The following is a 23,964-nucleotide window of genomic DNA, read 5'->3' on the forward strand; positions in this document are numbered from 1 at the left end:
GTCCCCTATAAATATTATTAATCTCCATGTATTAGTAGAGGAAACTGAGGCTCAGGAAGTTGGTGTCACTGCCCAAGATTTTTTTGAGAAGTTGATATTTGAGCTGAGACCTGAAAGATGAGAAGCTACTCATGGGAAGGGCTGGAGAAAGCACTCGAGACAGAGGAGAGCCACTGCAAAGGCCCCGAGGTGTGGAGCAGTTTAGAATATTCTAGAAATAGGAAGGAAGTCTGTGAGGCTGGAGCTCACTACTCAGACCAGGGCTACCTGGCGTCTGACTCCCTCTTCAGGAATCGCCTCTCTGCTGGTGACTCTGACTTCTCTCTCCAGCTCTGGCCACACACTTGGTGACAGTCTGCGCTCAGTCTCTCTGCAAGGGCCATCTCACATTTCCCTGGCCTCCCTCAGACCTGGGGACCAGCGCTCTCACTGTGGAGCCCGAGGCTCCTGCCCCAATCCCTGGACTGGCCTCAAGGGGGCAGCGGTGTACAGAGAATGCCCAGGGTGAGGCTGCCAGCCCAGCCAAGGCCTTCTTCCTCAAGGGCTCTGCTTCCCGCTGCTTCCAGACCAGAAGCAGATTTATCACAAAATGAATGAAACTTAAACCTCAAAGTCCTTCACTCTGTTAAGCCACTTTCAAGGCCCAGGAATGGGCTTAACAGCAATTTTGTACTAATAATTTTGCTTTTTTCCCCTTAAATCTTACAGAGGATCCCAATCTGTATAGCTTCAGATCCCGCCAAACCTCTCAGGACTCCAGGGGATTCAGGAGGAAAGTAAGGTCACTGGTCAACTGCAGTTGAGCCAGTGAGGGCCTGAGGGCTTCCTGGTGGGTTAGGACACTGGTCACAGCCAGTGCCTACCAGCCAACATCAGCCTTCGACCTCTAGGCCCCCACCCTGAGGGTCCCTCACGGCCCTGATGTGGCTCTGCTCCCAGGGGGCTCTTGGTTCTTAGCAAGCCACTTTCCTGCCTGGGCCTTGGTTTCCACTTCAAAGTACAGCCAGAATGAAGACATGAATGAGAGAGGTGGCCACCTCAGCTCCTGACGGCTTCTCAGTTCCTGGTTCTGCCTTTCCTGGGGTCTCTGAGATGCCTCAATTTCCTGCTAAGTAATCCCCTTTGAGTGACTGAGTGTGAAGGTGGTTTTCTTGTAACCCAAAGAACTAAGAAGGAGCAAAAGGTCTGCTGTATCTTTTAGCAGACTTTTGCTGCTGCAGAATGCACTGAACAGAGCCGATGTGGGTTAGGCTGTCCAGCACTCAGACACTGGGAACATGCTGATTGCTCAGTGAGTGGCTCTTCTGAAACCAGGAGGAGGTTTGTCGACTGAAAAAAAAAAGGCCCAACCTAAAAGTTGAGGGTTAGGTTTTATTTGGTGGACATTCCGAGGACTTCAGGTCCCAGACACAGCATCTCAGATAACTCTGAGAAACTGTTCCGAAGAGGCAAGGCAGGGAGCCAGGATATATAGGAGTTTTTGCTACAAAGACCAGGTAGTCGGAACATCAAAAGATTACTGTTAATAAAAGAAAACCAGACATCTCAGGTTAAGGAATTTAGAGCTTGTCTACATATGGGAAGAGGCAAGAGTCTGGGCTCACTGAAGTCACTTGATATGCACCTCAGGTATCTGGGGCCAGCATCCTGTGCTTTCTCATCCCGAGTCTCCTCTGGGTACACTGTTGGGGGTGGCTGCAGTAGTTGACTGCTAGATGGCGGGCATTCTTTGTTTCCATCCTGAGTTCCCTCAGGGCTCACCATCGGGGCAGGTGTAATGTGATGGCTGGATGGCTGCAACATCCTTTGTTTACTGATATGGCAGGCAATATTTTAGTTCACAGGCTGAAGAAAGTTGGAATGGTTGAAAGGATTTGCAAGCTTGGACTAATTTATTCCATTTTGATTTGGTTTGGGCCAATCTGAGCTGGTTTTATCTGGTTAGACCCCAATTATTACAGGTTCATCCAGCAGAGGTGAGTCTTGGCCGGTTTGGACTAATTTTCGCCATTTGAGCCGACTTAGGCTGGTTTGATCCAGCTGCTCATCCATCACATTGGCAAAAAATGTTCAAACTAAGAACCCTTGGGGAAGGATACAGTTTGGCAACATCTGTTTGCCAAAGCAATTTGGTAATAGTTATTAAAATTAAAACCACAGACATTTTTTGGTCTAGCAATACCACTCCTAGCATCTGCATCACAGAAATGAGAATGCAAGCATGGAAGGGTTTATGCACAAAACATTTTTGTTGGCAACATTGTTCATGATAACAAAACTGGAAACAAAATGTTCATCTAGGGAGGAAGAGTTAATAGCTAAATAAATTGTAGTACCTCCTTACCTTGGAATAGAATGCAGCCATTAAAAACAATGAGTTAGAGCTAGACCTATTGATTTGGAAGGATTTTCATGCTGTTTTGTGAGAATGGTAAGACACAGATAAATGTATATTTTTAATATAATTTTTATTTTTATTAGACAAAAGGCCAAAACTGTATATATATGATTATATGAGCCTAAAAATACTGTGGAAGGATACATACCACTTGGTTAAAGTAAATTACCTGGTGGGGTGGGAGAGGAAGAAAGGAATGAGAAGAGGAGAGAGGGAGGGGGGAGGGGAACAAAAAGGCTGATTTTAAAAAGATGTTCATGATACAGAGTACACACTGTTACTGTCCCAGCGATGGGATATTAAGTATACGGGTTTGTTAGACTTATAAACAGTGCATGTAAGGCTGGTCTGAAAACATTAAGGGTTTTCATTGGGGAAATGGACTTTCAAGTGGTTTTTACTTGCTTTCCTTTAACTTTCTGTATTATTTAAGTTGATCACCATAAGCAGGTACTATTTACATAAGCCAAAAAATAAAGAGCTATTTTTATTGTGGAAGAAAAAGGAAAAGAGATACCATAGTCTTCGAAGACTCTCTGCAAGGCTTTTTTAATCTCTGTTCCACAGCTGGGTGAGCAAGAGTTTGGAGGTCCAAGATCACACAACTGAAAGAAGTGGGGGGGACTCAAGCCCAGGGTCCAACACTGAAGTCCAGACCACACCCACTCTCTGCCTTCTGCCTCCCAGCAATGTAAGTTCTGGAATCACACAAACCAGTGCCATTCGCAACTGTCACAGCAGGCCGGCCATCGCTGTCTCTGAGCAAGGACCTGCCTCACATAATTTTGCCCAGTGAATTAATAGAACCACTGTGTCTCTCCATGGTCTGGATTCATGGCTGTGTCATAAAAGTGTTGCCAGCAGCCAGACTTCCTCCTTCCTGACCCTGGGCTCCGCCTGTCTGTGACATGAGCCCTGTCAAGCTAAGTGGCCCTCGTGTGGAAGGTGTCTCCACAAACTGTTTCAGCCGGTTTCAGTCCAAACTGTTTCAAGACAGAGCGGTCTGGGGTTTATATCTTGTCTCCTCTGTGCTCACAGAGCTGATTTCATCTTGCTGTGTACAGGCAGATTGTGCAGGGGTCAGGCATCTGCTCTGTTCTTTCCAGAGTGTAAGCCAGGGATCCCTCCTGCTTCCTGATTTCTGAGGCAGCTCACGCTGTCTCTGAACACTCATTTCAGAGGCATCCGTTGACCTTCCCAAACAGGGAGTAACTGACAGGGAGAAGGCAGCACAGCCAGGCCCGGCCCTTGGTCCTCTATGTGCGTTGGCTCAACAACCCTGAGAAGTGACATCTGTTAGTATCCAATTTGACAGAAGGAACAGAGGCACAGGAAGGTCAAGTACTTACCCAGAGCAGCCCCAGAGCCGGCTCAAACCTTGGGGGTCTGGCTGTAGGGTCCATGACCTTCACTACTACCGCTCTCCATAGTAGCTGTGGGACCATGGACAACTCATCTGAATTGTTGATCTTGAGTTTCCTCATCTATAAAGTAGAGATGAATACCCTGCCCTCCACCGCCCAGTGAGTGTGTACATCCTTGACTCAGCACATAGACTTGGGTCTCCTTGACCCGTTCCTCTCCACCTGAACCTGCATCCCAGGGCCTGGCTCAGAGTTGGAGTATCTCGTGTTTGCTGATATTGCAGTATGCAGAAACACACCCCAGAAAGGCAAGGGCACAGAGGCACTAGCATCGGGCCTGGCTCCAAATGTGCATTGTATCCACGGTGTGTCTTGAATAAGTCATTTATTCACTTAACCTCAATTTCTTCATCTACGAAATGGGGCATTAACCTCCCCTCTGCCACATTGGCTGTGTTCATGAAAGTACAGTAAGTCCCCTACCTATGAACGAGTTACGTTCCGAGAGCGCATTTGTAAGTCCAATTTGTTTGTAAGTCAAACAAAGTTAGTCTAACTACCCAACTAACACACTTGGCTATATAGTACTGTATTGTAATAGGTTTATAATACTTCTCACACGAATAATACATAAAAAACAAACACAAAAAATAAACATTTTGGGACTTCCCTGGTGGCGCAGTTGTTAAGAATCTGCCTGCCAATGTAGGAGACACAGGTTCAATCCCTGGTCCAGGAAGATCCCACATGCCACAGAGCAACTAAGCCCACGCGCCACAACTACTGAGCCCGTGCACCACAACTACTGATGCCCGCGCACCTAGAGTCCATGCTCCACAACAAGAGAAGCCACCACAATGAGAAGTCCGAGCACCGCAACAAAGAGTGGCCCCCTCTCACCGCAACTAGAGAAAGCCCGCGCACAGCAATGAAGACCCAACACAGCCAAAAATAAGTAAATTAATTAATTAAAAAAATAAGCATTTTTAATCTTACAGTACAGTACCTTGAAAAGTACAGTGGCACAGTACAACAGCTGGCATACAGAGGCTGGCATTGAGTGAACAGGCAAGAAGAGTTACTGACGGGAGGAGGGAGAGGAGGAGGGGGAGATGGTAGAGCTGAAGGATCGTCAGCAATAGGAGATGGAGGGCAAGCTGCAATTTCACTCGTGCCTGACGTCGATGGCACAGGTTCTGGTTCCTAGCTGGATTCAATTCTATTTACCCTCTTGAAAAACGATCCAGTGATGTCTGGGTAGTAGCTTTTTTTTTCTCGTCATAGATGACACAGTAGCACTGGATTGCATTCTGAACGGCTGCTGCAACCTTTGTGTACCATTCTACTTTCAGGTTCTGTGCCTCAAAAACTAACAGTGCCTCCTCAAATAAAGAAAATCCCCTTGCCATTTCCTGCATGGTGAATCTCTTTGGTTCTTCAGTTACATCTTCTTCCTCTTGTTTTTCTTCATCCTTTCTCTGGGCCTCCAATTCCATCAGGTCTTCATTAGTAAGCTCCTTGAGTTGCACAGCAACAGTACTGTCCAGTAAAGTACACAAAAGCACAACCACTTGTAGAGGATGCATGCACGTGACAATGTACACCAGACACGTGAACTAACTTACATGATTGGACACGTGAATGCATATTCGAATCTTTGAAAGTTCGAAACTTGAAGGTTCGTATGCAGGAGATTTATTGTACCTGTTTGCTGCTTATTGACATATGTAGGAACATGCCCCAGAAAAGCCAGATCAGAAGTCCTGCTTCAGGTGGGGCTGGGCGGGCAGTCTCTGCTCCCATGGGGCATCCTCAGGCAGGAGTCAGTGTGGGATGATTCCTCAGGGATGACTCTCCGTCCAGCCTACCTGCAGAGTCACCCGGGGAACTGAGTCACAGCACCAGGGAACTCAAGGGTCCTGCCCTGAGAGGTTCCTATTCTGCTGTCTGTCAAAGGAGCCCCAAATGTCACTCTGGACTGTGACACCTACTCTCTTTGTGACCTTGAGCAGGTTACATAACCTCCCAGGGAGGAAGGAAGAGGCCAGACCAATGGGAACTGGGGGCATTTGGCCTAGGGAAGAGCTACCTTGGGTGACATGAGCCCTGTCTGCCGATGGCTGAAGGGCTGCGAGGGGGAAGGGGTTTGTGAGGAGAATGTAGCTCTTCAAGACATTTATTTTTTTTCACAACTTTAACTTTTCAAAAATTTCAAATCTAAATGATGCCTCGCACAAACTCCCGAGCACACCTCCCCTCTTTCTGGTTTTGCCCCCGGAGGCCATCACTTTGAACACTGTCAGGCATTTCTTCTGCTATTGATCTCAGTATTTCCAGATAACGAGCTTATGATGCTATTTCATGATTTAATGTGTTAAATATCATATACTTATTTTTTCATGAGGTTCTTCTATATCTCCTCACTTCTCTTCAGTCTTCCCAATATATTTTATCACAATTTTATTTAAATCAGTTACCAACACTTACTTTATTCTGACTATACAAAATATTGTTTATCATTTTATTGCCTATTATTTTTAAAACTATTGGGAAGGGCTTCCCTGGTGGCTCAGTGGTTGAGAATCTGGCTGCTGGTGCAGGGGACGCGGGTTCGAGCCCTGGTCTGGGAGGATCCCACATGCCGCGGAGCGGCTAGGCCCGTGAGCCACAACTACTGAGCCTGCGCGTCTGGAGCCTGTGCTCTGCAACAAGAGAGGCCGTGATAGTGAAGAGGCCCACGCACCGCGATGAAGAGTGGCCCCCGCTTGCCACAACTGGAGAAAGCCCTCGCACAGAAACGAAGACCCAACACAGCCAAAAAAATAAAAAAATATAAATAAATAAATAAATAATTAAAAAGTAGAGGTGGAATTAGGTAAATTAAAAAAAAAAAAAAAACCAAAAAACTATTGGGTATACCTAGAGTTTCTTTTTGGGTTAAACAGATCAAATGGGATTTGCTCAGGATCATACAGTAGTCTGAACTGAAATCTCAGTAGTCTGAACACCTATTTTTGTCCTGCAGAGCCCACGGTCAACTGACCACACCAAAGACCCCGGCCGACCTAACCATTCTGATCCCACTGGGGCCCTGCTGTCCACGATGGTAACCATGTTGCCTCTGCGGCCAAATGCTGTTACTTGACCTATACTATCCTCCAGGACCTCGTCTCATCTTTCCCTTTGAAATAAGAAAGTCCATTTCAATGGCAGAATTTCCATCCTTTATCTCTGGCTTAGAGAGTGATTTTCAAAGAAACTACTACTCCTTTTGCTGATGTGATTCTCAATGCATTTCTCAGTCCTTGGAGAAGGCATGTTCTCCTGAACCTCTACAGGAAACGTAGTTAAGTTGTGGATGAGCTGCTTGGATGCTCTCCTTAAATCTCTGGATTCCTTCCTCTGTATGAAACCAGGGAATTTATGGCATTCAACCTCACTTACCCCGGGCCACCATGGAGCTCAGGTTTAGCTAATCAACCAAGCAGACCACTCCCGGAGGTTTGAGCGAGCACCTAGATGGTGACTGCAGGTAAGTGAACCATATGGATAAACTGGTCTGATCTAAAATTATGTTCCTCCCTTCTGGGTCTAACACCCTCAGCGTCCATTCCCACACAGATTCTACAGGGTTTTTTTGTTAATGTAAATTGATTAAACCTTTAGATTATTTTGGTGTTCCCCTCCAGGGTTTGACATTACTGGGGTGCCCTTGGGGTGTGCTGTTAAAGAATTTGAAGCAATGAGGGGTGGGAGTGGGTGCATGAAGAGATTACGGTCACTTACAACCCTCCCGCAAGGTCATAACAGGGACCTTTAGAGAGTCAGAAACAGCTTCATCAGTGCCAGGAAAAGGGTTAACTGTGCTGACGAGGGAGGCTTGACGTATTCTGTGGGTCTGAAGCACTTTGAGACATCGAAAGCTCCACATACGTCTTTATTACAATTCTTAAGATGCATGCTTTCTAAGTCAATCCTTCAACTTTCATATGTCACCAGAGGCCTGATATAGCTATGAAAATTTGAACCTTAAGTGTACAGCTGAATGAATGTATATACACAATATATACATGAATATATATGTATGTGTATATGCATCTATAAAAAGGTGAATATATATGCCAATGATCCCCAGCTTGTGAGGGTTCGACTTACAATTTTTTGACTTTATGGTGGTGTGAAAGTGGTACACATTCAGTAGAAACCATATTTCGGATTTTGAATTTTGATCTTTTCCTGGACTAGCTTATTTGTTTCCATACTCTCTTGTGATGCTGAGCGTGGCAGCGACTGCAGCGACCGCAGCTGCCTCCCACGAGGTCACCAGGATAAACAGCTGATACATTTACAACCATTCTGTACCCACACAACTATTCTGTTTTTCACTTTCAGTGCAGTTTTCAATACATTACATGAGGTATTCAACACTTTATTGTAAAATAGGCTTTGTGCTAGATAATTTTGCCCAACTGTAGGCTAATGTCAGTGTTCTGAGCATGTTTAAGGTAGGCTGGGCTAAGCTATGATGTTCAGTAGGTGAGTGTATTAGATGCATTTTCAACTTAAGATATTTTCAACTTGTAATGGGTTTATTGGGACATAACCCCATTGTTAGTAGGGGAGGATCTGTAAGTATATTCTATATTACCACTGGTAGAACAAGATATAAGATACAGGACATTTCCAGGAACCCAGAAGGCTCCCTCACACTCCCTCCCTGCCAGTAGCCTCCTACCCAGAGGTAATGACTCTTCTGACTACTGTCAGAGTAGATTAATTTTACTTGTTTTTGAACTTCATATAAATAAAACCATGAAGTATGTATGTGTTGTTATTTTGGGTCTGCCTTTTTTTTTTTTTGCTCTACATATGTCTGTGAGATTCACTCATGGTTTTACAATTAGCATTAGTTTGTTCTTTTTCATTGCTGTGTAGTATTCCATGAGATATATATGAATTTATTTGTCAGTTCTATGATTGATTGACTTTTAGATTGCCAGTTTGGCGATATTATAAACTTGCTATAATTTTTTTTTTTTTGCTATGATTTTGTACATGTCTTTTGGTGGACATATTTCTGTTGAGTATTTCTTATTTCTTTTGAGTGTATACTCAGAAATGGAATTGCTGAGTCACAGGATGGGTGTATGTTTAACTTTAGTAGATGTGTGTGTGTGTGCGTGCATGCGCGCACATGAGGTAAGGCTATAAATTTAACTGATGTTGTGATATGGCAACTTGCATTCTCAAACTTTTATTTCCGTTATTGGCTCATTCATCTCTTCAGCAGCAAGAGATGAGAGATTCTTTACAGTTTAGTCATAGAAAGTTCCTGATTCTCTGGCCATGTCTTGTGCCAATAAATTATGCCTCTGAGCTTGCCACATTATTTCCCTAACTTCTCTAGGACAGGCAGAAATTACTCCACCCCCAATACTGGTATTCCTTCTGCCTTTTGTGCCATTTCATGGCACTAGACATTTGGTCCCTAAAGCTTTACTTTCAACGGGAACTTCATTCCCATTGACAACAGGCAACAATTTAATTAACCACTGCTTCACCACCACACACCATGGCAGTGGCTAGAGTCACTTTTGTAATACTAGCCAGTCCTCATTGCCTTCAGATCAACCTGATAGAGCCCAGGTCATGTTTTCACACATCCTGGCTGCAAGCGAACCTGGCAAAGTTGGTTTCTTGCTTCCACATTGGAGAGACGGGACTTCCAGGAAGGGTGTTCAGAGATGCCGGGCATCCACAAGACACGGCAAATATCCACTGTAGGGTCCATATTTAATTTTTAAGACAAAAGGTTTAAGGTCTCTGGTTTAGATGATCTCTAAGGTCCTTATCTTGCCAACATTTTTATCATTATCATTAACTATAGTTTAAGTACTTAAGCAGTGTCATGAAGGCACTAAACTATGGGCTTTCCATGCATTACCTCATTTATTCTCCATGGTCCTATTAGGTAGATTTTATTATTATCCTGCCTCTCCCTGCCTTGGTTTCATCACCTATAAAATGCAGATAATAACTGTAACTACATCCGTAAGATTTTGTGAGTATTGAATGAGTTGATACCTGGCAGGGCGTGTGGTAGTAAACACTCGATAAATAATTATACTATCTTCACCTCCCCCATCATCATCATCTCCATTGGGCACATTAAATTCTATGTGTTTAATCACTGAGTTATGCTGCCTTTTCATTCCTGGGAACAGAGGCTCTGAGGTCAACAGAACTGGGTTCAAATCCCTGCTCTGTCTTACCAGCTGTATGACCCTGAGCAAATCTCTTCATCTTTTAGTCTAAATACAATGGGAATACGAAGTCCTCCTCTCTGGTCTCTGGTTGCCTACATATCCATCGTTCCCACAAAACTGGGGATAACTTGGGAAAAGAGAGCCTGTTTTCCCATCTTTCTGCTCTTCCCGAGACTGGCGTAATTGTTGGATGTTGGTGAGTCATTCCAGCCATGCTTCAAAGAGACTCAGGACACAAGCCCGACCAGGCAGGCTGAGTGAGGTGGAGGCTCAGCTTGGAGAGGGGTCCTTGGTGCTGGGTGCCGTGTTAGTCATGATGTCTCTCTGATCAATCCTGCACTCATCCCCAAGCTAGGAGCCAACATATGGAACTTAGTCAAAGCCCCGGGGAAGACCTAGTGCTGACACATTCTGCTGTCTGTCGTAGGAGCTCTGGGTAGACGGGCTGGTCCCCCAACTCACCATGTGATCTCTCAGCCTCTGTGTTTCCTGTGGTGAATCTCTCTGGAACTTTGCTTCTGCACAGGGAAAACCACGGAGTTATTCTAGATAGAAATCAGAGAAGGAGTTTTTGACTCAGAAAAGGACAGACTCAGGGACATATTGATAAAAATTTCAGGTCACTGAAGGGGTTCTGTGGGGGCCTGAAAGAGAGGAGGCAGGACCTATAAGAGTCAACCAGGGGCTTCCCTGGTGGCGCAGTGGTTAAGAATCTGCCTGCCAATGCAGAGGACACGGGTTCGAGCCCTGGTCCGGGAAGATCCCACATGCTGCGGAGCAACTAAGCCTGTGAGCCACAACTACTGAGCCTGTGTGCTGCAACTACTGAAGCCCGTGCGCCTAGAGTCCATGCTCCGCAACAAGAGAAGCCCCCGCAATGAGAAGCCCGCCACCACAACGAAGAGTAGCCCCCGCTCACTGCAACTAGAGAAAGCCTGTGTGCAGCAACGAAGACCCAACACAGCCAAAAATAAAAAATAAAATAAAATAAAAAAGAGTCAACCAGGAAGAGAGAGAGTTTAAAGAAAGACCTCGTCATCAGTCAGAGCTGTTCAAGAATAGGGCTGGGCTTCCCTGGTGGCGCAGTGGTTGAGAATCTGCCTGCCAATGCAGGGGACACGGGTTCGAGCCCTGGTCTGGGAAGATCCCACATGCCGCGGAGCAACTAGGCCCGTGAGCCACAATTACTGAGCTTGCGCGTCTGGAGCCTGTGCTCCGCAACAAGAGAGGCCGCGATAGTGAGAGGCCCGCGCACCGCGATGAAGAGTGGCCCCCGCTTGCCGCAACTAGAGAAAGCCCTTGCACAGAAACGAAGACCCAACACAGCCATAAATAAATAAATAAATAAATAAATTTATTTTAAAAAAAAAACAAAAACTGAAATTAAAAAAAAAAAAAAAAGAATAGGGCTGGCTGCCTCAGGAAGTGGGGTGAGCTCCCTGTCCTGGGGGGTACGCGAGCAGCCTAGTGGGATGATGACCTATTTAGGAAGTTGAAAAGAGGATTTATATACCGAGAGACAGGGAGGTTCGACCACATATCTTTTCAGGTCTAAGATGTTTGGTTCAGAGATTCTGACAATCTAAGAGTGTGTGTATTTAAGAATCTACCTTGTAGGTGCTTCTTATCATACCCTTTCCATGGGTGAGAATCCTGACGCTTAGAGTAGATAAATCGCTTTCTAGGTTTCTGGATTTGATTCAAACTCAGACTGTCCGGTTTGCAAGAACTATGTTCTGTCTGTTTTACCCAGGGCTGGACTGAGAGCCACTTTGTACGTTAGTAATATTGTGGTGTCTCTTTAAGTGAATATTCTTTTTCTTTTTTTAATGGTGCTAATATCTGATTTTTCTTACTTTTTTTAAATAAATAGATCTTTATTGGAGTATAATTGCTTCACAATACTGTATTAGTTTCTGTTGTACAGCAAAGTGAATCAGCCATATGCATACATATATCCCCATATCCCCTCCCTCTTGATCCTCCGTCCCACCCCCCCCCCCCATCCCACCCCTCCATCGCAAAGCTCTGAGCTGATATCCCTGTGCTATGCTGCTGCTTCCCACCAGCCAACTATTCTACATTCGGTAGTGTATATATGTCAGTGCTACTCTCACTTCACCCCAGCTTCTCCCTCCCCACCCCGTGTCCTCAAGTCCATTCTCTATGTCTACGTCTTTATTCCTGCCCTGCCACTAGGTTCATCAGTACCATTTTTTTTTAGATTCCATATATGTGTGTTAGCATACAGTATTTGTTTTTCTCTTTCTGACTTACTTCACTCTGTATGACAGACCCTAGGTCCATCCACCTCATTACAAATAACTCAATTTCGTTTCTTTTTATGGCTGAGTAATATTCCATTGTATATATGTGCCACATCTTCTTTATCCATTCATCTGTTGATGGACATTTAGGTTGGTTCCATGTCCTGGCTATTGTAAATAGTGCTGCAATGAACATTGTGGTACATGTCTCTTTTTGAATTATGGTTTTCTCAGGGTATATGCCCAGTAGTGGGATTGCTGGGTCATATGGTAATTCTGTTTTTAGTTTTTAAGGAACCTCCATACTGTTCTCCATAGTGGTTGTATCAATTTACATTCCCACCAACAGTGCAGGAGGGTTCCTTTTTCACCACACCCTTTCCAGCATTTATTGTTTCTAGATTTTTTAATAATGGCCATTCTGACCAGTGTGAGGTGATACCTCATTGTAGTTTTAACTTGCATTTCTCTAATAATTAGTGATGTTGAGCATCTTTTCATGTGCCTCTTGGCCATCTGTATATCTTCTTTGGTGAAATGTCTATTTAGGTCTTCTGCCGATTTTTAAATTGAATTGTTTGTTTTTTTGATATTGAGCTCCACGAGCTGTTTATATATTTTGGAGATTAATCTTTTGTCCGTTGTTTCATTTGCAAATATTTTCTCCCATTTTGAGGGTTGTCTTTTCATCTGTTTATGGTTTCCTTTGCTGTGCAAAAGCTTTGAAGTTTAATTAGGTCCCGCTTGTTTATTTTTGTTTTTGTTTCCATTACTCTAGGAGGTGGGTCAAAAAAGATCTTGCTGTGGTTTATGTCAAAGAGTGTTTTTCCTGTGTTTTTGTCTAAGAGTTTTATAGTGTCTGGTCTTACATTTAGGTCTTTAATCCATTTGGAGTTCACCTTTGTGTATGGTGTTAGGGAGTGTTCTAATTTCATTCTTTTATGTGTAGCTGTCCAGTTTTCCCAGCACCACTTATTGAAGAGGCTATCTTTTCTCCATTGTATGTTCTTGCCTCCTTTGTCAAAGATAAGGTGACCATAGGTACATGGGTTTATCTCTGGGCTTTCTATCCTGTACCATTGATCTATATTTCTGTTTTTGTGCCAGTACCATACTGTCTTGATTACTGTAGCTTTGTAGTATAGTTTGAATTCAGGGAGCCTGATTCCTCCAGCTCCGTTTTTCTTTCTCAAGATTGCTTTGGCTATTCAGGGTCTTTTGTGTTTCCATACAAATTGTAAAATTTTTTGTTCTAATTCTGTGAAGAATGCCATTGGTAGTTTGATAGGGATTACATTGAATCTGTAGTTTGCTTTGGGTAGTATAGTAATTTTCACAATATTGATTCTTCCAATCGAAGAACATGGTATGAATATTCTTTTTTAAAATATATTTTGAGATATTCGCATACCACACATTTCACCCATCTAAAGTGCACAATTCTATGGGTTTTTTTTTGTATCTTCACGGGGTTGTGCAACTATTGCCACAATCTAATGTTTAAATGTTTGTGTCACCCCAGAAAGAAATCCTGTATACATTAACAGTCTCTCCCCATATCTAAGAAACCATTGCCTAATCCAAGGTCATGAATATACTCCTATCTTGTCTTCTAAGAGTTTTATAGTTTTAGCTCTTATATTTGGGTCTTTCATCCATTTTGAGTTAACATTTATATATGGTATGAAGTAGCAGTCCACTTCATTCTTTTATATGTGGATACCCTATGGTTCCAGCATTAAATAAATGTTCCTTAAATATCTGTTTAACATTAATTCAGAGGAAGTTGTACAGAGAGAGGGTAGAGTATGGGCCTGCTGGTAATAGGAGGCCCTGCTGGTGACCCCACCTCTCCCTTCTGTCTTAAGCAATTCAGCTCTGCCCAAACTTGCAGCCATTCTTGCAAAGCAAAAGCCCTGCAGTTTACCACACCCACCCGCTCCTGAAGCCAGGGTGATTATGAGAAGTGATTACATGAGCGTCACCTCACCCCGTGTGACCTACCAAAGTTTGACTTCCAATCTCTTAATGAGTTTTGGTGACACTCAGTTTCCTTCTCTGGCTTTTCTTCTCTCCCTTCATTTCCTGGGTGTTTTGGTGCCTCAGAAACTGAGCTGACCCACTCTTGAATTTAACCCTGAACAAATGATTCCTGTAAGCAAAAGAAAGCATGATTTGAACATGTGATGGAAGAGTGTTCCCAGCAAAGGGAACACACAAGCCAAGAAAGCAAGCACTGCAGCTCTGGAGAGAGAGCGCAGACATCACCAGGGTGGTGTATATAGCTGGCGAGGCTGGGAAATGGACAAGGAACATCCCTCGGGGTTGTACATTTAGGAGGAAAGGGGAAGCTGGTACAGAACTGAAAGCCTCTCCATCTGCAAGTGTCTCGCTCGCCCGAGATCAGGTCTGGATTTGAGATCATCTTATTAGAAGGGTTCTTTGTATGCTGGATGCCACATTTTGCCCCCCTCCCTCCCCATTTTCACATCTGTAATATCAGGCTAATACTTGACTTGTATTACACATCGACTTTGAAGCCCAGCAAATTCCCACCTCCTTTCTTGCACCACTACATTCCTTTCTACTCCTGGGGCCCAAGCTTGTTCCCACCTCTGAGCCTTTGCACCAGCAGTTACCTGGAATGCTCTGCCCAGTATTGGCCTGGCTGGCACCTTCTCACCCTCGAGGGCTCAGGTAAATGTCTCTACCTCTAAGAAGCCTCCAACCACCTTTGATCATCCTGGGTCTGCTTGCCCCCCTCCCCATCCATTCTCTGTCCCTCCCTGACTCTGTCCCATCTTCCAGGGGGGCTGGCTTCCGGCAGGGCTCAGCCACTGGGGGGCACTGGCATGAGGCTGGGAGGCCACAGGAGAAACCAGGCTGTGTCCCCTCCACCTCTCTGTCCCAGGTAGCTTCCTAGGCAGTGGCTGTGTCTCCGTGGTTCCAACTTCCACGAAGTGACCTCCGACTCCGGTTTGGGGAACATCACTTTTCCCTTTGCCCCTCCAGTCCAGGCATGGGAGTAACTTCCTGCCAGGATCCAGGTTGCTTCACTGTTCCGTTTGGCCCTCAGCTGCTCCATCACCTGTGGAAACAATCCTCTGCATTAAATTGTCTCTGTTGTGAATAGCTGAAGTGATTTTATTTTCCTGCTTAAATCCTAACTGATCTCCCTCCAAGCTAACTTGTGTCCCCCAACTGTCTTCTTGAATTCAAGGGACACAGGGCCTTCCTCCTCAAGCTGATCCAGGGGTAGGACTGAGGGCCCAGGTTCTGTATCCCTGAGATCCTCAGTACCTCCGCCACCCAGGTCTGGGCTGAGCAGCAGTCAAGAGAGGCCCAGGGACCACACAGGTGGGTCCAGCCTGAAGGAGGAGGGGCTGCCTGGGTTGGCGGAGGCAGTTGGGAGAGACAAGCAGGTGACAGAGTGAGCCCTGGCAGCCTGCATGGGAAGGTAGAGAGACAAGGAGACGAGGGGCCCAGGTTGGGGGTGGGAAGGGCGTGGGAGGAGGGGCATGTGGCCCAGCCCCACGGCCTGATGGGGTGCGACTGACTTTCCCATTTAGAGAGATTTTCAAAGAAATATTTAAACCCACAGAGAAAGGCAAGAATCTGCATATAAGGAGAGGCCAATACATCCTCCAGGGCAGTGGACCCGGAATCAGAACCCACCCAGGATCTGCAGTGTGCGGAGATGGACTGAAGACCAAGTCCACCACCAACTCGCCAGGGGAGTTCTGGCCCTTTTCTCCTTCTGGCCTCTAAGCTTTCCTATGTATAGGATGGGAGAAGAGGTTGAGAAGGAGCCTAGGTCCCTTCTGGTTCTGACGGGGCTCTGATGGTCACACATTAGCAGGAGTCTGAGCTTCACCCATGTACCTGTCACTGTGGGCAGACCAGGGGTAGGAGAGTTACCATGGCTTGGGGGGGAACAGTTTCCAGTTGGGCTCCTCTGCTTCACTGGGATCTGGTTGGGGCCAGCTCTATTCATATGGATTTGCCTACAGCCAAGAAGTTGGGGTCAGGCACATGGTCTCACAGGTCTCAGTGCAGGGCAAGGTGGCAGCTGTCCTCACCCCAGGCTGGCGACACCCCACACGTTGGGTAGGCAACTCACCAGGAGCGTCTTGTCCACCATTAATCCAGGTACTGAGCTCGTCCTGGTGCTGAGGTTGCAACCCCATGGAGGTCACCCATCCGACACAGATTCGCTTTGTCCAGGGTCCCACAAACGTGTAGCTGGCTCTGGGTGGAATTTGCCTCATAAGCTGCTATGAAGACTCCATGACTGACCCACATAAAGTACTCAGCGTAATGCCTGACACTTATTTAGGGCTTAGTAATATTGGCCATTCTTGTTGCTATTATCATGATTACTGGTATATGCTGGCACTTGGCTAAACTCTTTTCATCTCATTTAATCCTCACGACCACCTGCTGGTTTATCCCCATCTTGAGGCCCCCAGAGGTGAGGTCATCTGCCCAAGAACTTACAGCATCTAAGAAGCAGAGCTAGAAGTCAGTTCCAGCTGAAGCAGTCTGGGGTGAGAGTAGGTGGGGGGTCTCTGTAAAAGCCTGGACTTTACTATCTTGTTTGGAATCACAGATGGGATTAATGAGGCTCTAGAAGTTAAGGGATTTGTCCTGGTCCTGCAGCAAGTTCCTCCCTCCAATCCAGGCTCTACCTGTTGCCCCTTCCTAGATGTTTAAGCTTCCTCTGGAGAAACCAGAGGCATGGCAGGCCACACAGAGCCACAAGGGGAAGGACCGGAGTGGTTCAGCAGGCAGAAGGACAAAGGGGAAAGCCAGGCCAGAGCCTCTACTGTGGTTTTCAAGGATAGGAGTGGGTGAGGCAGGGTGAGCTGGATCAGCAGGTGTGGGACTGGCTAGTTTGAGCAATTTCAGCGGGTGGTGGGGGTAAGGACTGCCCTGGGGCCACTAGGTCAGAGGTAGCGTCTCAAGTTCAGGGAGCTCCATCTAGGAGGCGGTTTGCGGTATGGACGCTGGATTGGTTGGCTTGCACAGGAAAGGCGCTCTTGTAAGGCAGTCGTTTGCTATCTCTAGTAATTAACCAGCCCGGGGAGGAGCAGTCTCTCCATGGTCAGCAAGGCCCCAGATGCCAGAGCATCAGGAAAATGGGATTTCTACAGGCACCCCTTTGAGGAAGGAAATTGACAAATTAGCACATCACTGCGGAGCAACCATGATGGAATTATGTCATGGAGAGGCCGTTTGCCCCCAGTTTTGACTCATGCAGCAGGGGCTCAGGGAACCTGGTCTAAGGTGAGGGCAGAGTGCCTGAGACCTGTGACCTGGGGACAAATCCCAGACCTGCCACAGTCTCCTGTGTGACTTCTGACGAGACTCAGTATTCTCAACTGTAAACCAGGGCTCATTGTACCTACTCAGAGTGTAGTTACAAGTTAAATAGCTTAATACATGTAGAGAGCTTAGAACAATGCCTGGGCTATACATCATGATATGTTAGTTAGATTATTCTTATGAGGAGAGGAGGAGGAGGGGCAGCACTCCGATGCGGGGAGCAGAGGGGCAGTGGGAGAGCAGAGGACAGGCCCCAACCATGCATGGGTTCAGAGAAGACTCCTGGAGCAGGGAACAGGGGTTATCCAGCGCCGGTCAGAGGGTCAGGCCTCCCCCAAGGGTGTTGGGCTCGGGTGTTGAGGGTCAGCGGTGAGACCTGGCTGAGCACAGCTCGGTCCTGCCATCTACCCGCTCTCAGGAGGTTACTGGAAGCTGCTGTTCTATCTCAACAACGGCCACTACGGCACATTCTGCATTTTCCCAGGGAGCCTGAACCCAGGATGCCCATTGTGGTGAAGGTAAGGAGAACTTTTTGCGGCTCTGGCACCTCCCAGACTCTGAGACCCCCTAGTCCAGCCCTCTTTGGGCAGGGCTCCCTGCTGCCAGGGGGAAAGGCGAAAGATCTCAGGTTATCGGTGGCTTGACAGATTGTCACACCTCGTGCGTGTACCAGGATGTGTACGTGTGTCTACGTGTATTGGCAGGTGCACTTCTGTGTGTGTGCCTTTCTCTGTGTGGGCCTGTCGATTTACACCTGCGCAGGAAGGTGGGTGTCCAGGTCCATGGGTCTGTGGAGGGGTGTGTGTGTAGCTGTTTGGCTGTTTGTGTTTCCCTGTGCATTTCTCTGTGTCGCTATGTTTGTGGTTCCAGAGTCCTTGAATCTTGGAGATGCAGGAGACTTAGGAAGTAGAGATTCTCAAACTTTGCTTCACATTAGAGTCATCTGGGAAACTTTAAAACGCCCCTATGCCCAGACCATGCCACAGACCATTGATATCGGAACTTCTCATTGGTTGGGACCCTGACACGATCCTTTGTTAAAACTCCTCAGGCGTTTGCAGTGCAGCCAGGTTTGAGGCCCGGTATTTTGAGTGATTATTAAATAAAATCTTCCCACTTTATAAATGGGAATACTGAGGTCCCATCTGTGTCTGCACTTGTGAATTGGCAGGGCAGGAGTATGTCTCTAGAGCATAAGCTCCATGAAGGCAGGGTCAAGAACAGTGCCTGGCACATAGGGACCACTCAGGAATTGGTCAGAGTGGGTGAATGACAGAGTCCTTGCTGATATCTTCCCTCTGGTGCCCTGGGGGCATGCCCTGCAGGCTGGGGAGTGAAGGGGGAGGCATCTTCCTTCTCTGATTCCACCCCCCCCACCACCGTGTCCCTGCAGGACCTCCGCCCCAAGCTGCTCCTCTTCTCTTGCACCCTCTACAGCCCCATGTGCAATGCCTTTGACAAGCTCTTCTTGAAGGAGGTGTAGCTGCCCGAGCTGGACGTGGGCGACCGGCTGGTCTTCCCCTCCATGGGCGCCTACACGTCCGCCATGAGCTCCACCTTCAATGGCTTCCCTCTCCCCTCCATCTGCTGCGCTGTGGGACCCGAGCTCAGGTGTCTGGGGGAGGTGGAAAGGGGCTGGGCAGTGAGGGGCTCTCACCAGGATCTGAACTTGGCAAGGGGAGCTGGTGGCTGAGCTCTGGGGTCCCAGGCCCCGGAAATACCCTACTCCCCCAACTGGCCCCAGCAAAGCCCAAGATGTCTGGCTGACCTTTGACACTGGCCTCTGCCTTTGGGGTTGACCCTGTTACAGCCTCTCCACAAGTAAGTCCAAGGTAGACCACCTGGGCAGTTCTGACAGCCCTGATGCATAGATGCCTTTGTGGGCAGAATCAGGCAGCCCTGTGTCCCCAGATGACCCTCAGCCCCATGGCTGAGGTCCCCCCACCCCGCTCGGCTCTGACTATCTGCAGCTGCCCCCCGGGTTCCCTCCTCAGGTGTCCCTTCCCCACCAGCTCCAGGCTCCCTCACAGCCCCACCCCAGGATCCCCTCTGGGCCCAACCTAGGGTTTGCTTCCTATGTAGTAGAGGAGGCCCTAGAACACCCTTTTTTTTTTTTTTTTTTTTAAAGTATTTGTTTATTTATTTATTTATGACTGTGTTGGGTCTTCGCCTCTGTGCGAGGGCCTTCCCCAGTTGCGGCAAGCGGGGGCCACTCTTCATCGCGGTGCGCGGGCCTCTCACTATCTTGGCCTCTCTTGTTGCGGAGCACAGGCTCCGGACGTGCAGGCTCAGTAATTGTGGCTCATGGGCCTAGTTGCTCCGCGGCACGCGGGATCTTCCCAGACCAGGGCTCGAACCCATGTCCCCTGCATTAGCAGGCAGATTCTCAACCACTGCGCCACCAGGGAAGCCCTAGAACACCACTTTACTCGCACATTCCTTCCACAGGAGCCTGCAGGAGACCGCACTGTAGGCTGAGACAAGGCCAGAATGGAGGGGCTTCAGACACCTCGGTGCGCCCACATGGGGATGCTTGGGGGCAGGGATCTGGGGGGAGGAGGAGCGTGGAGGAAACAGAGGTTTGGGTGCCTCTGAAATGGTGCGGCAATCTAAGGTTCAAAACTGTCTTCTCCCTAAGTGGGCCTGAAGTCTAGGTTAGCTCTTCCGGAAGGCTGATCCTGCCCTCCCTGCTCCTAAGCCCCTAGACCCTGGGGTGGGGCAGGGAGAGGAACCTGCGCTGTTACAAGAGTGGCCCCTGGACACCATGCCCTGGAATGTGAGGCAACCTGCATTGACCAGCACCTTGCGACGCTTTGGTCCTTCCTTTCCTCCAGTTAGTGACCCCTGCGTTGTTCCAGAAAGGTTTACGTGAACCATAGGCACCCACCCTAGTGGAGAGAGCAGGGGCATTGGAGTCAGACAGGTCTGGAGGGAATCCAGGCTCCACCACATCCTGGCAGTGTGGTCAGAGCCTCAGTTTCCCCATCTGTGAAGTGAGGGTGAGATTAGCATTCCCCTTGCAGGTCTGTTGAGAGGATTAAGCCAGATAATGCAAATCCTCATTCAAGGTCAGTTCATGTTCACCTGCCTCTGGCTGCCCTGATCCTGGCCCTGGCCTGCTCAGAGACCACCCCTGCCCCCACGGTCTGGCCACCCTCAGGGAGCATGCATACAGCATCTGGCCCCACAGCTAATGGGCCATGTGGGTGCCTCAGACCTGACCTTGGCCTTAAGAAACGCCCAGGTTGGGAGGTTGGATGGACAAGGTGTGGATACAGCCAACTCCGAAGCAGGGCAGATGCTACTACACGTCCCCTGGGCACACTAAAACTTTAAAAACAACAACATTTGGGGAGTTGTGAGCTCAAAAAGACAATGTATCCTACAGGGAAGGATGATGACAGAGGTAGGGGTCGGGACACATCGGGATGGCCAGTCACCTTGCTGCAGCGAGGGAAGGGGAGAGAGGGCCCCAGAGGCCAAAGTCACCCACCTCCTGTGTCCTGTGTCCTTTTTTAAGCTTCGCCTGATAAGACAAGACATTCTCTGATCTCCAGCTTCTGCAAAGAGTCCTCCCCATCCACCAGAATCAGCCTTACCAACCTTGCTGCTGCCTTCCCAGCCAAGACCAGAGGAATCTTCCAGCATCCTTGGGCTACAGAGATTTCCCCTTCAGACATCTGAGGAGAAGGGAAGGGTATCTGCACATGCCACCCAAGGAAGCCGGAGGATTCAGACAGCCTTTGGATTATGTGTTATCCACTTGTCTCCTCCAAGAGCCTGAAAATTGGGAGTGGAAATGTCTACCCTTACCTCCCCAGAGATGTCTGGAAGTACAAATATGAGTGCGCTTTAGGGAAAAATAAAGTTGTATTCAGATGCAAGAGATGTTGGTGTGTTTTGTGTTTTGCTCTCTGGGTGCTGTACTGTGTCATTGTGGATATTCATCCATCCATCCACCCATCTGTCCATCAATCCACCCATCTATCCAGCCATCCATCTATCCGTCCACCCATCCATTCACCACTGATCCATCAATTGATCCATCCATCCGTCCATCCATAAAATAAAATGCGAGGGCCTAGACTGTGTCTGGCACAGGTGACACATGATGAACAAGATGGACAAAAATCCAAGCTCATGGAGCTAAACTTCCAGTTGGAAAATGAGAATAAGCAAACACATAAATCAATGATAAAATGAAGTGGAAGCAATAGGTGCTGTGAAGAAAAATAAAACAAGCAAGGGGCCAGTGAGTGATAGAAGACAGTGCTATTTTAGGTAGAGGGGGGCCTGGGAGGCCTCTCTGAGGATGTAGCAAGCAGGTGAGCAGAGACCTGAAGGGACCGTGTGGTTAGCTGAGTCAGAGAGTTCCAGGCACTGGAAGCAGCAAGTCCAAAGCCAGGGATGGAGAGTGTTTCCCCAAAGGCAAGAAGCCCTGTGTGGGTGAGCAGTGAGTGAGGGGAGGTGTTGGGAAAAGAGGCAGGAGGAGGGTCAGGGGCTGATCTTGTCAAGCCTCAGATAAGTCAGGGATTTAACTTTGTTCTGAGGCAGGGGAAGGCGGGGAAGGGGGAAGGGGAGGCCCTGGCTGGTTTGAGCAGGTAAATGCGGTAAGAGGATGCAGAGAGAACTTGAGGGGCTCCTGCTGGTCCTGGGAAATGACGGTGGTCACAGTACGGGTGGTGAGAGGTGCCAGGTTCAGCACAGGCTGCAAAGGTCAAGTTGAGAGAATTTTCTGAGGGGTCAGATGTGGGGTAAGAGGCAAAGAAAAGAGTCAAGGACAACTCCAGGGCTTTGAGCTGAAGCTGCCAGTACACAAAGGGAGATGCAGGGGAGGAGAAACAGGTTAGGAGGGGTTAAAATGGAGAGTTCAATTTTGGAAAGGTCAGGTTTGAGAAGCCTATTCAACCTCCAAATGGAGTCAGGTACAAGCATTGGATTTCAGGGCAGAGGTCAGGATGGCAGATATGAACGTGGATGGGGCATGGTCCACACTGGATGGACTTTGCATTCCTGGGGCCGCCCAGCCCAGCCAGGAAGTGAGCATAGAGAGAGGACACAAGGCACGGGAACTGAGAGGAGAAACATTCCAAGAAGGTGGGAGCCCTCAGCTGTGTCAAATACTGCCCAGAGGTGGGTGAGGTGAGGGCTGAGAACGGCATCGGGAAAACGGAGGTCATTGGTGATTTTAACCAGCGGGTTTCAAAGCCAAGGAAGGTTGGTGGAAGTGGAGTCCAGAGAGGACGGTGGAGAGGGTGGGGCGTGGTCACCTCTTCTGGGGACTTAGTTGTGTTGTAAGGGGAACAGGAAATGGGAGGGTAGCTGGAAGAGGCGCCCCGTAGAGTCAAGGAGGGTTTGTTTTAAGATGAGAGATATTATGGCTTGTTTGTAGGCTCACAGTGATGACCGACAGAGGGGAAGATAAGATGCAGAAGAGAGAAGCGACAGCGGCAGAGCAAAATCCTTGGGTGGGTGGAAGGCGCTGGCCTTCCCCCGCTCCTGGGGGCGGGGGCTGGGGGAAGGTGCGCCAAGATGGGAGCTCGTGCCGCACCTCCGCGGGGACAGGCAGGTCGCTGGGAGAACGCAGAGCTCTCTACTGATTGTTTCTTTCTTAGCGGAGTAAGAAGCAAAATCACGGTGGAGAGCAAGGAGGCAGGAGAGGGTCCTGGTGTTTTTAGGAGAGGGCTGAGTAGAAACGTCACAACACGCGTGGAAGGGTGAATGGACCAATGAAATGGGTGGGATTGCCAGCACAGGTGCCCACTCGAGGTTTGTGGCGATCCATTTAGAATGAAGCCTGTCATCCGGTGTGTTTTGTCCTCAGCCACGTGGGCACCTGTGCTACGGGTGCGGGTGCAGAATGGGGGGTGGGGTGGGGAGGGGGAGGGGGAGACAGCTTGGAGAATGAGGTGCTCCTGGGGGTCTCTGCAGGTCCAGGCTCCACACGCAGTCCTCAGAGCCTTTTCCTGAGCGCACATGCTGTCCTTCCACAGCCTTTACCTGCTGGAGACTCATAATGACCCAGTGAGCTTATAATGCCCCCACGTTAGAGAAGCAAACCCTGCGGTCGCCTCGCCAGTAAGTGGCAGAGCTGGGATTTGACTTCAAACGTAGTTCAGTCTTCTCCCTTTAGGGCAGCAGGGGTATGCACACTGTGTTAAAGAAAGTCTTGCTTTCAGAGGCACATGAAAAGCTGCTCAACATCACTGTTAGAGAAATGCAAATCAAAACTACAATGAGGTATCACCTCACACTGGTTAGAATGGGCATCATCAGAAAATCTACAAACAATAAGTGCTGGAGAGGGTGTGGAGAAAAGGGAACCCTCTTGCCCTGTTGGTGGG

The 23,964-nt window shown here is 48.0% G+C and overlaps 1 protein-coding gene across 1 annotated transcript in view; it reads left to right on the plus strand.

The window, feature by feature from the left end:
• LOC103002256 (antizyme inhibitor 2-like) overlaps positions 1 to 20,093 on the plus strand; it is a 51,508-nt gene extending 31,415 nt beyond the window's left edge. The window contains 5 exon segments of the mRNA XM_057545064.1: positions 16,380 to 16,444; positions 18,039 to 18,098; positions 18,101 to 18,138; positions 19,014 to 19,231; positions 20,069 to 20,093. Coding sequence (XP_057401047.1) covers positions 16,380 to 16,444; positions 18,039 to 18,098; positions 18,101 to 18,138; positions 19,014 to 19,231; positions 20,069 to 20,093 — 406 coding nt within the window.
• The last annotated feature ends 3,871 nt before the right edge of the window (positions 20,094 to 23,964 follow it).

Source organism: Balaenoptera acutorostrata, chromosome 1 (genome assembly GCF_949987535.1).
Source record: "Balaenoptera acutorostrata chromosome 1, mBalAcu1.1, whole genome shotgun sequence".
In the NCBI taxonomy this organism is placed as follows: domain Eukaryota; kingdom Metazoa; phylum Chordata; class Mammalia; order Artiodactyla; family Balaenopteridae; genus Balaenoptera; species Balaenoptera acutorostrata.